The 15,320-nt window shown below is 43.8% G+C and overlaps 1 protein-coding gene across 7 annotated transcripts in view; it reads right to left on the minus strand.

The window, feature by feature from the left end:
* Window positions 1-11,625, minus strand: part of LOC118113792 (thrombospondin type-1 domain-containing protein 7A) — a 119,830-nt gene extending 108,205 nt beyond the window's left edge. For all 7 annotated transcript variants that reach the window (XM_035163795.2, XM_047340940.1, XM_035163794.2 and 4 more), the window contains exon 1: window positions 10,620-11,625. In XM_035163795.2, coding sequence (XP_035019686.1) covers window positions 10,620-10,773 — 154 coding nt within the window. In that variant the 5' untranslated portion in view covers window positions 10,774-11,625. The remainder of the gene's footprint in view (window positions 1-10,619) is intronic.
* Between the last annotated feature and the right edge of the window lie 3,695 nt (window positions 11,626-15,320).

The raw sequence follows: 15,320 nt of genomic DNA on the forward strand, positions 1-15,320 counted from the left end.
TATATCCCTTTGAAATACTCATTGCATGTGGTACTACAAGAAAAGTGTGTGTGTGTCTTTAGGAAATGCTGGTATATAGAGGATGTTATCTATATGTTTATAAAAGTATGAAACTAGAAAGTGAAAACAGGGAAAAAAAAACACAGGTAAGAAAAGGTGAATATTGGATTAAATTAAATTAAATTGGGATTTTGAGAACATAACGCTCTGAGCTGTAAACAAATTGGCTAATATATACAAAATATTTTTTGTGTATTGCCTTTTCCTAGTAATAAACATAATTTCCCCATGTACGAGTTTTACGTCCTTCGAAGTGGATTCAATTTGCCAACAACACAATGTCTGCAAACAGTTTTCCAGGGAAAGTTTATGCACAGTTAATGAATCACAAATAATAAAAGTGAACACCCGCCAAAGTAAAGTGCAACTGGATTCATAAATTATCTGACGACATTGTCAATTAATCTGAATTCCTGTGAATATACATGACATATCTTCGTGATTAGTATTCGTGTAAACATGATAATACTTGATAGGCTTTCTCATGTCTGATATAGCTTAATGGATGATAAAAATAATAATTAATAACAGTTGTTGAGTTTGTCTCTCTGTGTTGGCCATGTGATAAACTCCTGAATTGTCCAAGGGTGCGCCCCGCCTCTTACCCCAGGTCAGCTGTGATTGGCTCCAGCCCCCAGGCAACCCTCAGAGGATAAGCAGCCTAGATGGATGGATCGAGTGGTTGTAAAAACCTAGTCATCTACATCACAGCGCTTTATCGACAATGGCCAGCCTGCAAGTATGGATTGCTTTCTTTAGGTCCGGCAACTAAGTGACAGAATACAATTTCTCGTTGATTACATTAACGTTCTGCTCTGTAAGTTCTTAAACGGTACATGTGGGCAGCGACCACCCAAACGATGACACGCACACACACACACACACTCCATGCTTGCTTGTCTGCTGTAGGCACAAGGAGTTACTGAGCCTTATCAACCCACTGGGATATTCATATACGGTCAGCCCTGCCCTCCCTGAGGCCATCTGCTGCCCTCCCTCTAATCCAGGGGCTTGTCACTGGTGATTAGCCAGCCTCTCTGTCTCTCTCCCCTCCCACCATTACATATTTCCAGCTTATTGTGTTGGTACTAGTGATAAAGCATGCCATGGTGTGCTCTCTTACCCTAACCTCCTTTTGTATGGATTTTTGATGCCTTTAAATCCTCTGTTTCCTCTATCTCCCTCCCTCCCTGATTACTATTTCAGGCCTATTATGGCTGTCGGGGCTTAAATGAACTGTGCTCTCCACGACTTTTTCTCTTCTTTTTTTTTTTAAGTTGATAAATTAACTACCCTTTTCCTATTTCTGTTGGCATGCGCACTTTTAATAGGGCTAAGTGTTTCTTGGCACCAAAAAAAGACTTGAAATGCTGATAATGAATGATTTCAGCAGCAGTCCCATGAATAAAGCTCAGGCTGTGGTGTATGGCAGCCTGAATGCAAATGAGTCCGTCGTATTAATCAAATGTTTGACTGTGAGGTTTACCACAAGCCTGACTCTTAGTATCTGCTTAAAATCCTTATCTGTCTACGAGCGTGAGTAATAAGTGCTGCCTGTTACTGTGCAGTCTAACTCATCGGGGATCAGTGGGTAATTTCTATCGTAATAGGTTACAAGGAAAAAAACACTGTGTCATCTCGCACAATCAATAAATCTCCTGTTTACACGCACCAGTATTTTTTCTTCTATGTTTATAATTCCACAAGCAGTGTGGCTCCGTTTTGGTGCAAATATTTCAATCCGAACAAGTCAAGATAGATATATATTGTATGAGATCCTCTGACTTTTCCTCCAGCGACACAGCGAGGTTGACATTTGTCTTTTTGTCTCAACAACCGTTTTTATTTGATTCAGGCAGTTATGTTCGTTATATCAAGGATGAACTCTCATAACTCTGGTAATTCCTACATTTTTCATGGAGCTCCTCTTTCTCATCAATTTCTCCAATAAATTTTTAAAGACCAAATACCTGCAGAAAGCTATTCCCATCCACCTCAGATGAACTTTGAATATAGTGTTAATTAGAAAACATAAGCATGCTAATTGATAGTTAGTAAGGTTAGCATTGTGCCATCTAAATACTACTTTTAAAGCAGCAATCCAGGCAGCAGCCAATCAAATTCAGTTTAAACAAATAGAGTTGGAGCACTGGAGGGACGAGGCAGCTGGTGAACCTGGTGTTTGTTCATCTGGTTGTGTATTTGATTTCTCGTGTTCTTCTCTTTAGCATTGCAAGGACAGCTAACATGGTGAGTTAGCATTAAAAGCCGGCTATGCTGTGTGTCCCGAACATGAAAGTTGTTGTTATGACGATCGCGCCAGCACCAAGCATCAGGCACTCCAGCCGTCAAGCGTCAAGGCAACACTTACCTATGTCCTCTGTAATTGAAGTTCCAGTACAGGTGCAGTAGGATCCTGGTTATGATCTATTTATATTATTCTAGGCTATGTTTTAAATCGGTAAACATCTTGTCCTTGTTTTGAAAACCTGGATTAGGTTATATCTCAATTTTGAAGAATCCGAAATCAAGACCTAATGCAGTTGATCAAAGCTTAGACACTGCTCGTATACTCGTGTTATTATGAAATATATATAATCAGGTTTGTCATTTTCCATGTAAACACAATCCAACCAGGATACCGCATGTAAACACACTCACTGAAGCCTAATTACATCCTCACAGAGCTGCTAGCTCAACTTCTTTCTTGCATCTGCAATTTGTCATTGTGCAGTCAAACTAAAACCTAACCGCAACGTGCACGAGTCGGAAAACAAAGGGGTCAACATTATACCACAGAACAACTCGATCACGTCAGGGACTAGTAAACACTGTCACAAACAATTACCTAAAGCCACTGTCCTGTCACTGTTGTTTAAGGCACTCTGAGGAATTACTGCACCATGTTTTCTCAACAAGCCAAGAAAACACGGTCCGGACACGAGCGGAAAATCATTCCGGAATGGGGTCAAAATTGCAGCGGCACGATGTGACTCTCAATAACAAAAGCATCGTGGTTATGTAAGATTCAAACCCGCAGCAGCTCAATAATCGAATGTAACGTTCTCATGATATTCGGGGCAGATTTAAAAGGTTTGCTATGTGATTCTTTAGCCCCACAGTAGATTAAAGCGGTCTGTGTTTACAGTTCATCACATGATCTAATGATGAATTAATCTTCTAGCCTCACAAGAGTGAGTGCTTTGCAGAGCGTCTTGTACTCCATCAGCTTACCCACTCGACAGCAAATCCACGACACCCAGACCGCTGTGCTACAACGAGCTCTCGGGTGCGGAGAACGCTATAAAAATATGTCCGTGACTATCCCACAGCTGAGTGAAAACAATTGATGGCCAGTGGGAGAAATGAAGGATTAATGACAGGGCTGCAAGATGGATGGGGGGGGGGGGTGTTTACTCCTGGGCCTCCTCCATCTCTTCAGCTTTATTAGAATAGCAGCGGAGGAGGCAGAGCAGCCTCTTTTCAGGTAAATGTCACTGCTCTCTTCAATGACGCTGCTATTCCTCTCAGCTCGGTGGAGCCGCATGTTGCCTCTCGTGGGAGTCGAGGGCCTGTTTTGAATGCCACGCCCTTACCACTAGTGTTCGATTTCTTCTATACGGACGAGAGATTTATGCGTTTAAGATTGCGGCTGGGTGCAGATTTAAAGGGATAGCTCACCAAAAAATGAAAGTCCAATCATTATCTAGTCACCACTCTGCTGATGGAGGTTTTTTGAGTCCACAAAACACTTTTAGGGTTTCAGGGGGAAAACGCCGTTGCAGCCAAATTCAATACAATTGAAGTAAACGGCGACCACGTCTTCAAATGTAAAAAAACACAACAGGAAAAATGCCTCCATTCTGCTGCTGTGGTGTCTGGATCCCTGGAACTATCCCTTTAACTCCTTGTTCGTGAGGAGACACCACAAGGACGTGACCTCCGTGAAAAACAGAAGAACACAAACCCCTTTCTTTGTTTTGGAGGAGACTGAATAATACATAAAACTGTGGGATATTAAGGAGCAGATGTTTTCCAGATTGACTTTTTGAGGCATGACTTAGAGAATCCAAGGGGAACACGAACGGAAATAGCAACTGCACAACTAGCAAAGCACCAAAAACCGTCACCTTTCAAGCAACTGAAGTACATTCACAGACACAGGGAGCTCTCAGCAGAGTCCAGAAACCCAAAAAAAGAGTGGGTCAGACGTTGCTGTCATATACTAATCTTTTCAGAGCAGCACGTGTCACACTGATGTATCAGGTCAAGGCTGATAATCAGAGTAAAAACATCCCTAGATAACATAAATCTATCACTGATCTGCTTACTCACGTCATGGCCGTCCACAGAGGACACTGGTAAGGTTGCAGAATGACACAGTGCCCCATCAAAAGTACGTTATGAGCCATTTGAGTATGGCAAAATAAGTCAGTGGCAATCCTCTTAGGTCTCTCTCTAAATAAAGTTTTTTGGATGAAGTATAATCTCTAATCCAGCCATCCCTCCTATATCAGTAATAGCCAGGTTTTAGAGTAAGCTCTGCCATTTAGATTAAACAAACTCCGGCATCTCTTTGGCATCTTTCTCCGCTGAATGGATTGGCCATTTCGAAAAACGCAGCGGTCTGGGCTGGAGAGTGGGGGTGGGGGGTGATATCGCTAAAGCCCCCGAACAGATCAATCTGGGTCAAATGTGACGCAGATGCTTTTAAAATCAAATGCAGCGTAATGGAACCGCCGTGGTCCTGCTTGGTATCATTTGTGCAGCAGTGACACCGAACTGCAGACCCCCTCAAACTTGAGCCGCTATGAAAACATACAGTAAAAAAAATGTCTTCCTTCCTCTTCTCAGCAGAAAGAAGCTGAGGCCACCTGGCTGCTGCTGTTTGTTGCCTTTCCTGAGCAAAGACTCCACAGGCTGCTGAGTGCTCACTTTCCTGTAGTTGTAGGGGCCCGACTCACACAACGCAATTACGCTCCATCCCCCTCTCCAACTCCACTGAAAGCGAAAACAAAAACACTCGCAATACGGAATTAAAATAAAAACCCACTGGCGTGCTCTGTAATGAAAAATGAAAATCCCAAGGAAATTGTCTTAATTCATATGCATGGCCTAAATTTGTTGCCTGTTGCTAAGGACGTTAAACAGCGGCTTGCCAATTAACTACCAGACTCCAGTTTGCCCTCCGGTGGTATGCTAATTAGGGTCATAAGGGTCACGTTGTAATGCAGTCGCTAAAATGAGGCCGGACTCTCTGAGGGATATTCTCATTTGGGAGGATGCCAGTTACAAATCCTGCTGCTATCAAATCTACAGTGACTCAGACGGATGTTTGTTTCTGGCTCAATTCGAGACAAGTGTCGGATGAATATAATGCAGCTACGCAGCGCAGGTATTAGCACACGGCTATTTTGGGCCAAAGGATTTTCAGGGTTTGAAGAGACACGAAGTTCTACTTTAAGCCTGAGACAAGAAGCGAGTGAGGCTGGTGCTGAGGTGAGTTGAGGATATGAATCAATCAGTTAAGCAGACACAAAAACAAACCCATTTATAGAATGGGAGGCTGGTAATGAGAAGTCAAGGACATTACACGTGATTGTAGATGATCAGGCGAAACTAACCCAATCTCTGACTTCTCATCTGGGTCTTTCACAGAGAATAAGGTCTGAGAAGCAACTTAATGTGTATTTAACGTCCCGGTTTGTCAGAGATGGTCCCAATCGGTAAACCACTGAAATGTCCCGGTTTTCAAATTGTCCTCGTTTTCACCACAATTAAAACAATAATTATAATATTATACTTGTTGTTAACCTTGTTATTTCCTACTTTGTTAATTATCAACCTAATATCAACAAAAACAAGGCACCTGAACACTGATTGATCTGCGAGTATCAATATGTGGTTGCCAAGGCGGTTGCTAGCCTATGAGTCATAAAGAATCATCATAGCACTATGCTAACAGCTAAGATTCATGCTATAGAGAAATTTGGCCCTTTCAACAGATTCCACACGTGTGTTCTATAAAGACACAAAGCTAATGAGGGAACTTTCAAAGACATTAGCGCTGAATATGAGTCACAACCCCCACGAAGGGTAAAGGGTATCGAGCAGCTCACCATGGAAAGTCAAACCAGCCTGGTCATTATAGTTCAGGACTTTTCAGAACCACCTATACGCCGGTGGATTTACTGGATGCATCGGACAGCGTAGGTCACTGTGCTCCTGTCGATGAACGGCACGATTCATAGTCACAGGCGGGGGGGAGTTAAACATTTTCGACAAAGCTTTATCTTCAGATGCAAAATTAATTAATGGCCCAAAAAGTGCAGGATGAATAATCAAACGGATGTAACTGTCATACAGGAAGGAAAAATATTGTGACTTCGAATTTCAGAAATAAATGAACAATTAGCCCTTCCCCACATCACCAGCTTCTTCCACTAACGCCCCCTGGTGCTGATTGGCCGACGTAGTGTTGTGTGCTGTGCGGCCATTTACATTATTTCCCATTTACTGACCCAAGGCTGTGCATTAATACCAGATATTTGTTCCAGCACGCACACAGAAGGGACAGCTGGTGGACCGTGAGGAACATATTCACTGAATTTGACAAACAGCGTATTGGATTCGAATCGCTTCCACTCCCTGTAATGACCTTGACTTGCTGTATTGAACTTGTGAACCGTCACACCCACTCTGCCTCAATTTCCTGGATGCCCTCTCCAGTGGGTCCGCTGTAATAGCAGGCGGTTTTGAGAGAGCCGCTAACAACGAGGGTGACATCCTTCACCGCTAGCGCCTCTGTGCAGTGAAGAATGTATTCGGCTAACAATGGGCTGTCAGCGCCGGTTGCCCTGTCCCCGTGCATTGAAAGGTGACATCAGGGGAACGTGGTGACACACAGCAGCGATTTCACAGCGCTGAGAGCTGTGTCGGACCAAAACTCCATTGTTTCTGCGGAGTGACGGGTCATTAGCGATGCAGGTCTGACAAATGCAAAGTCCTATACATGCAAACACACCCACGTACAGTACGTCCAAAAACTGTGCAGCTAAATGATCCGGAGTCATTTCTTCATCTCATCGGATAAAACCAAACAAAAGAAATATCTGCCAAGAATATTTTGTTACCAGATGAGAGTTGTAAATCTAAAAACTTTACTTATTCATAAAGCCGCTTAATAATGGATGGAGTGTTCAAGTTTGTGATTCATGAATTAATGAATCCAACGAAGGACACGTATAAATGCTCCGTGTGCAACAAGTGGCTGATCGGGTGTCTTTCTGCTGCATGGAAATTGGCTCCATTTCCATTGTCAACTCAAAAGGTCTCAAAATGCTTCTGTTACCAAAACGGTGATTGAAACTTCAACCTCAACGCAGCACAGTGCTGAGTGTTGACGTCCAGCAATGTATTGCACCCGAAGACAAACACACGGACGTTAAGCAAGTTAGTGCAATTAGTGGAAGAGCCCGCGCATGACTCAGGTGACTTAACAGGACTCCAGCAGAGAGACACGTGCTGGGATGTGTGACTTGACCCTGTGAGGCGAGACAGTAGGTGAAATGAGATTGGCTTGATCAGAGGCAAGAGGCGTAATCTAAATGATACTTTATCTGGATCTCAGGAGAGATTACAAGGCCGCACTACGGGGAGGGTGTGAGTTGATGAGAGGAGATCAAATCAGCATCGGACCGATGACAGATTTTGAGACACAAAAGTACAATCATAACGCTGATTTTCACACGGTTAAAGTTCTCCTTCACCTTTATATACTCAAAGAGCCAGTTGAGACTCAAAAAGCATGACCATCAAACTGCGATGCTTACACCTACAGTAGAGTGAACAGAGAAAAGCCAAGGTATGGAGATGTTGCAGTGTGTTTTCTTGAATACACCATCACCTATACTCCACCACCAGTAATTGCTTTGTCCTCGGGCAGACATGTGAGGTCTTGACAGCTGAAACCTGGCAACCTTGTCGCTCCAACAACAGACTCTAATGAAGCCTGCTCACGGAACCAGAATGGAAAGATATGCCTGCCGTGTGTGTGTGTGTGTGTGTCTGTGTGTGTGTGTGTGTGTGTGTAACTGTGTGTGGCTCTGTGCCACTTAGCAGATCTCTATTACACTTTTCTTAACACTTAGACATTTATTTCACGAATTTGCAAAAGACAGCGGCATTTGTAAGATGCATTGTCATCCTGGTGCTGCCGGGAAAAAAAGGTTCCTCTGAAATGTACCGCTGCAGTGATTGAAAAAAAAAAAGCTGCCGATCCTAAAACAGCGATGCAAAATATAGTATGTGAGTGGTAGACGGGGAAGCGGAGCGATAGAGACGCGAGGGAAGAAGTGCTCAGGGGGGTGCAGGGTTGACAAGATGCGACAGGGGGAAAGAAATGGTGTGAATATAGAGTCTGAGAGGAGCAGAAATCTCTCAGAGGTCCAGGAAAAAAACTGTGGCATGCCATTATCACCATCATCATCACCAGCGTCGTCCTCCCGGTGGCTGTAATCACTCTCGTTGCCACCCTCAGAAATATCACTTGCGGTGTCAGGTGGAGCTTCTCGTCTCTATCGGCCTCATTTGAATAGTATTTTCAAAGCAACAAAAAAAGAAAAAAACAGCCGAGCACTGAACTGTCTCACCTTCCAAAACAGATACATCATATTTTCACAGGAGGCGGTACGAGCAACGCAGGCGCCAATTCCCCACAGTTTGGAAGACAGGGGCCGTATTTCAGCTAGACTCATCAATATGCAAAACATCAGAGCATTGCTTGCCACAAGAATATTCCCTCCACTGCACACTCTGCAAATGTGCACAAAAACATCATCACATTTTTGTGTTTTTTTTTTTTTAAACAAGCTTCGATTGGCAAGAAAAAAAGTATGCAAATCTTGTGCAAACATAATCACATTTTGATGAAAAGCACTGGGATTCAAAGCCCTAAATTGCCCTGTGTGATTTTAATACTCTTCAGGCACTTGTCAAATCAAAAAGGCACTGAGATAAAAAAAAAAAACAGAATAAGAAAAAAGGAGGAAGGCTCCAGAGCTGAAATCAATGTGCTACGTTGTATTTGGGAAGAAGTGAACAAACTCCCAACACTGGATTATATTTCAAAGCACAGAGCCTGGAGCTTTCCAGTTGAGGAGCATGCATAGTGTGGGAGAAAGGTGCTGTAGCGTGGGAGAGAAGCGTAATCACTATGACCTACAGTAGGGTAGATGTAGGTTAAGCCAGTCCCTCTCTCTGCCTGCAGTGCTCCCTCTGCCTTTCTGTTTCTCAAGTCTGTTCCCTGGGCTGTCTTTCCTGGGTTGTTAAATCCCTGCTCCTTTAATCTCCTTACGCTGCTACATCCTCTTTAAAGATGCAGAACCACAGGAGAGACGGGGAGATACGTCAACCAGGGACTGCTGCTGGGGAGGGCGGGGCGGGACAGGTGGAGTGGGGGATGTTGGAGCTGGCGATTAGGAAAGAAGTTATACTAGTATTTGAAAGAATCTAGTTTTTGCTAAAACCTGCTTCTGTAAGAGAAGAGGACACCGTAAGCCCCGGAGCTTTAATGTGCACCTGATGATTAAATCAAGACATTAAAATTATATCTTCAGGGACACTCCAGACCGCAGAGATAATCTTACTAATTTTCTAAGTGTCCATTAGCAAATATCATCCCAGTGATGATCAAGGCTCACTTTATCCCAGAACCTCAAAGTAGTGCTCAGCATCCATTATTGATAGTGTGCTTCCCATGCACGTCAACAGTGATAACATTATCCAACGGATCCCACTGTGACACTCCAATTGACTCCATGAGAGTCACTTTCCGTCAGTCAGGGCACAAAGCAAGTGTGTGTATCTTACAACATGCATGGATTTCACACACACACACACACACACACACACACACACACACACACACACACACGACCCCCCTCATCTCCATCACTGATTCTGTATCAATACCATCAAACATCTCTTTACTCCGCCTCCTTCACCGAGCACTATTGTGCAGCAATGCCTATCAATCATCCGCCTGCTGTAACACGCAGCAGCAACATTTCAATAATGGTCCATCACCTGAGACACAGCGAGATGAAAGTAATCAATTTGAAGAAAAACGTCAGGGTTCTCCTGCGTGTCACATTCTATTCAGCGTGAGGAAGAAGCTCTTCTCTAGATTTCCGGGCCATCGTCAGGTCTACAGATCTGTGAAGTTCATCTAGGAGGAGTCGTGTTCTGGAATCACAGACCTGTCCATCAAGCAGGTGAATGTTTCTCTCCTAGAGCTAAGAAGCTTTTATTTTCATGAGAGAAAGGAATTAATGTTCGATGCACCGATTTACAATATTCCCTGAAATCTAAAAGTTATCACCATGTTCAGTCCACATTACAGATACGATAACCTCTGACTGATTATTGCCTCTGATCCTGTGAGTTCACATACCACAGCAGCAGCCACGGCAAGAACCGATTCACCACCAAACATCATAAATGCACCACATGTAAAACATGGGATCACATATAATCTGCAATGAGTCGTTTAGCTTTACCTGTTTCCCAGAAGTAGACAGACTTCCCATCGTCTGTCTGTGTGTGAGCCTCCCAGAAACCACACAGCAGCAGCAGCAATGTCACCAGAAGGTACCTGCTCCCCTCTGTCCTTCTCCGGAGGGTCCCTGCTGCACCCCTCCACCCCAGCCCCATGGTCCGCCACAGGATAAAAGTAAATCCACTCGGGCTGAGAAGGTCAGCAAAGGCAGTGAAAAAATAAAAAATAAAAAAAAAGGAAACAACAACAACAACAAAAAGATAAACCGCACTAGTCCCCAAAAAAAGGCAACGAGTAGTGAAGTGTGCTGTGAGAGAGAGGGTGTGAGTGAGTGTGAGAGAGGGAGAGAGATGTGTGTGTTATCAGTCCTGCAGGAGTTGAGGTCCAGTGCTTTGGTCTCGTGAAGGACAGAGAAAGTTGTTTTTTTATTCCCCGTTGAGCTCCCAACTTGGCAGGATGGTCCCAGAGGGCGGCCGTCAGTGTCGGGGGCTGAGCTGCAGACGGACGCTCGGGTCTTCCTCCTCCATCGTCTCCGCTCTCCCACTGTTGCCGTTGCTGCCTCTGTCCTCTGGCTGTGGAGCAGTGACAGTGGGCGAGTGTCTGCAGTGTTGTTCGCCTCCCTCCCTCTCTCCTGCTCTCTCTATCTCTCTCTCTCTCCGTCTCCTATTCGCTCACTCGTTTGCTCTTCTCTCAGTGCCACCCTGCTCTTGCTCTCTTCCTCTACTCTTGATTTTTTCTATTTTTCTCTTATTCCCTCATCTTCTCTTGTCTCTCTTTCTTATTCCCCCCTTTCTTATTCCCCCCCTGCATCTCTCACATGCTCACTTCTTACTTTCCCTCCCTCCATCGACCCCTTTCCTCTCCCCTGTTTCCTCTCTCTTGCCTAGGGCACGGGGACTGTTACTCCCCCCCTCCGCCTCCTCCTACACTTGTCCTCCACTCGCAGGGGCTGGGAAGGCGACTGGAGACCAGCAGTGTTCACACTGGTCTGACGAGCTCCCATAAGCACTGCTCGCAGGATCAGAGAGGCAGAGAGACAAGCAGGGCTTAATGCAGAGCGAGAGAAAGTCGGGGGGGGGAAGCGAAGGAGGAGCAAAACACCAAAGCGGAGAGGGAGAGAGTGCAAGAAAGAGCTGAGGGAGAGGGGGTGTTTACACTGGTGAGAGGGGGTGTGACAGTGAAATGATGGAATGGAAGAAGGGACAATGATGGCTTATACATTAACAGTATATGTTCATAGAAACAACAGCTTTTCTTGAAGTAGACGGATCATGGTTTAACTAAATCTGTCTTTTTATTTTCAGAAACCTTTAGAAAAGGTTTTGGATAAACAGCTCACTGCTGATCTGAAGATATAAAAACATTTTATACTAGTTTCTTTCTAGTTTATAGTGACGATGCACCACAGCAGCACCCCCCAGAGTCGTAAATGACATCATGACGTCCTTTAACATGGGGGAGTCGTCCATTGTGATGCAACTGGATCTCGGTGGGTCGATTTCACTGATTTTCCTCCTATACCTTGGGTACGAGTTTTTCTGTATCACTGATACTGCTGCTCTGTCCTGTGGTGTACCTCAGGGTTCCCTCCTGGGTCCTATTTGCTTCACATATAGTTCCCTGGATGACATTTAGTTGTTTTGTCTCCTTTAAGCCTGATAACACTGACAAAATCCCAACTGTTTAACTGTCTTGTAATCTGGATGTCTCATAACTACTAACACGGATAAGACATAACTTCTGATCATTGCTCCAAATAGTAAAGATTCCAGGATTGCCCAGAAATAAAAGTATAAAGGGGTTTGATATGCATTTTTATTACCAGATTAAATTACTGACCCATACATCTTTTTGAAAGCTCAGGTTTTTTGTGTCACGAGTCGAGTTGGAAAGGATAAATTGTTCTTCTGCATCCTCAGGGCTGCACTACAGTAATTTCCTTTTTTTACTTATCTTGGTAAATCGTCTCCGAAACCATTTACAGACTGTCAAGTATGCTGCTGCAGGTTTCTCACCCAGATCCACCAGGACGAGACACATCACACCCATTTTCACATTCACTACTTTGGTTTCCCATTACGTCGAGGGGCCATTTCAAGGTACCTGTTTTCATGTGTAGAGCCCTTCATGGTCAGGGTACCTGAGTACATCTGTATTGCCCAGTAGGTCTCTCAGGTTTTCTGATCAGGGCCGGCTTACTATCCTGTGCACGACACCGAAAACAAAAGATAATTGTGTGTTTGAAGTAGTTGCTCCAACACGATGGACCTCTCTTCCATTAGACACACAACCCACAGTCTCTGTCGAATCTTTTAAAAAGCAACCGAAGGCCCATCAGTTCAAATTGGCCTGTGTCTCACCCTAAGATGTCAAGTGCTCGTTCTTTGGTGTGTTTCTTTAAAGACCCTCGGCTGCCTGTGTATCTTTGCCTTGTATTTTTATTTTATTTTTATTGGTCTTTTCTTTCTCTTTTTAAACTTGGAGCTTATGTTATTATTTTTGTATTCTTTCATTGGCTTTGCTTTTATTGATTGTGTCTTCATGGGCTTACTTGGTGTGAAGCGGTTTGTGAATTATGTTTCTGTGAAAAGTGCTTTACCAAATAAGTTGGTTCACTGATTTAAAGGATAAGAACACTGCCACTATAATTATCTGACCTCCCTTACTGGTCCGGGGCACCGATGTCAGAGCCCATTTGTTCCTAGTGAAAATGTAAAACACAGGTTACACATATTAAGTTTAACTTAGTGTTTTTAGGCATTAGGGGTTTAGTAAACATAACTGAGACTCAAGTAAGTACTTCATTTGTTGAAGTTGATTATCCGTCACAACTTCAATGTGATGATAACAGCTTTATTACACAGTAAAATTAACAAGACCAGGCTCTGTCCACTTGTTAGTTGGATCAATTTGTTGCCGATTTGGTGTATTTTGTATTTTACTTTAAAATAAAAGACAGCATCTTATGTTGGAGGTAATTCATCGAAGCAGAGCACAGAGATTCCAGCTGAACGTGGGACGGTGCCAACATATTAACAGTAAGTCGTTGAAAGTGACTCTAAATGGCTCAGAATGTGGATGACATTGCTGTGAAATCTTGAGCATGACCGCCATTCAACTTTTTAATTAAGGAGGGGCATTGCAGGTGGAATTCATTTGCCTGCGATGTTCCTGTGCTGCCTCAGCTGTTCTGTCTGCACTTCAGCAGCCAGGCTAAGGTCATGTCAGGACACCTGACTGGCAGGATTTGAGGTTGGCGGAGTCAGCCTGTCATACCCAGTTTAAGTTTGTCTATACTTGGACGAGGCAGGAGAGGGGATGCAGAAGACAGCGGCCGGCAGCTCCATGAAAGACTTTAGGCAGACAAATTGTTTGTGGCCTTCTGCGAAACTCTGAGGACAATCAGTCAATTGCAGGTAAAAAATCAAAAATAGCAATTAAAGCCAAAGACTTAACCTGTATTGACATCATTTTTTATGAATCATATTTTCAGTGTCACAAGGCTCACAAAGGGAATCAGAGACCAACATTTGAAAGAGTTGAAGAGTGAACTGGGTCTCACAAGAAAACCACATGAGCCATGGGAGTTTTCTTTGGGTTTCAGGCTCTGCCAGGTTTGTGCTGGGACATAGATTTCCTGATTTTCACTGACAGGATCTTCAAGCATAGCCAAGGAGGGAGAGGGATTGTTTTTGTGACCTAATTCAGTTGACTTCATCCGTCTATTCCCTCAAAAGCACGGAGGCCATGGTCACCTGCCAGAGATTGATTTCACTGGGGATGAGTTTAAAGGAGTGCACGGCTCATGTTAAGCTCAATTAGAAATAAAAATTAAAGGATGATTGCACAGATTTTCCCACAGACTCCGTCCTGCAAGACACTATCACTGATATTCACGTCTGAAAAGTGAAAGAAATGTCAAAAAAACGATATCAGAGATCAAATCAATAATTGACTAGTGCAGAATTCAGTGAAGTGATGCAGACATGGTAGAGAACTGTCATGGTGAAGAAAACACTGAGTGATCCAGTTGTTCCATGTTCTTCAGGTTGCTTAGTCCATTCTTTCTTCCTGTGGAGGTATTTCAGGCACATCTGACTTCGGAGGAGGAGAAAACGCCTGCGTTACTCTCTTTGCTGACCTCGTCTGGAACAGTGAGGCTTCTGTGCTCGGCAGGATTATGATCATAATCATGAATCATCAGTATATTCTTTGTGGAAGTTGTAGAGAAATTATATCACAGGGATAAAAGGCAAAGAGACGTCTACAACTTGTGATTTACACAAAGGAAACAGTCGTCCCTTGACTTGTTCAACAAAAGCCGTATCCACACAACAGCTTTTTCCAATTGGGAATAAGTCAAGTGACTCAACTGCTTTGATCCTCTGTGCTGTATACCGTGCAGTGACTTTCATTGTGGTCCACTAAATTTTAAAAAGCCTGAAAAGTCCTTCATCTTCCGTCTATATGACTTGACAGCTTAACAATAGCGTTAAAGCGTCAGCTAATGACGTAGTGCCTAAATGTCACTGTCTTTTCCATTAAATGTCAACTGTCACACTGGATTCAGTTAGACAGATGGGGAGAAACAGGGGGCAGATGTGGGAGGTACTGGGAGGATGAAAAGTCCACACCAGCCGCCACGGAAATACTGTCTGATCTTTATAAGTAGATGACAAATGCGTCTTCTCCACAAATCAGC

Source organism: Hippoglossus stenolepis, chromosome 8 (genome assembly GCF_022539355.2).
Source record: "Hippoglossus stenolepis isolate QCI-W04-F060 chromosome 8, HSTE1.2, whole genome shotgun sequence".
Taxonomy (NCBI): Eukaryota; Metazoa; Chordata; class Actinopteri; order Pleuronectiformes; family Pleuronectidae; genus Hippoglossus; species Hippoglossus stenolepis.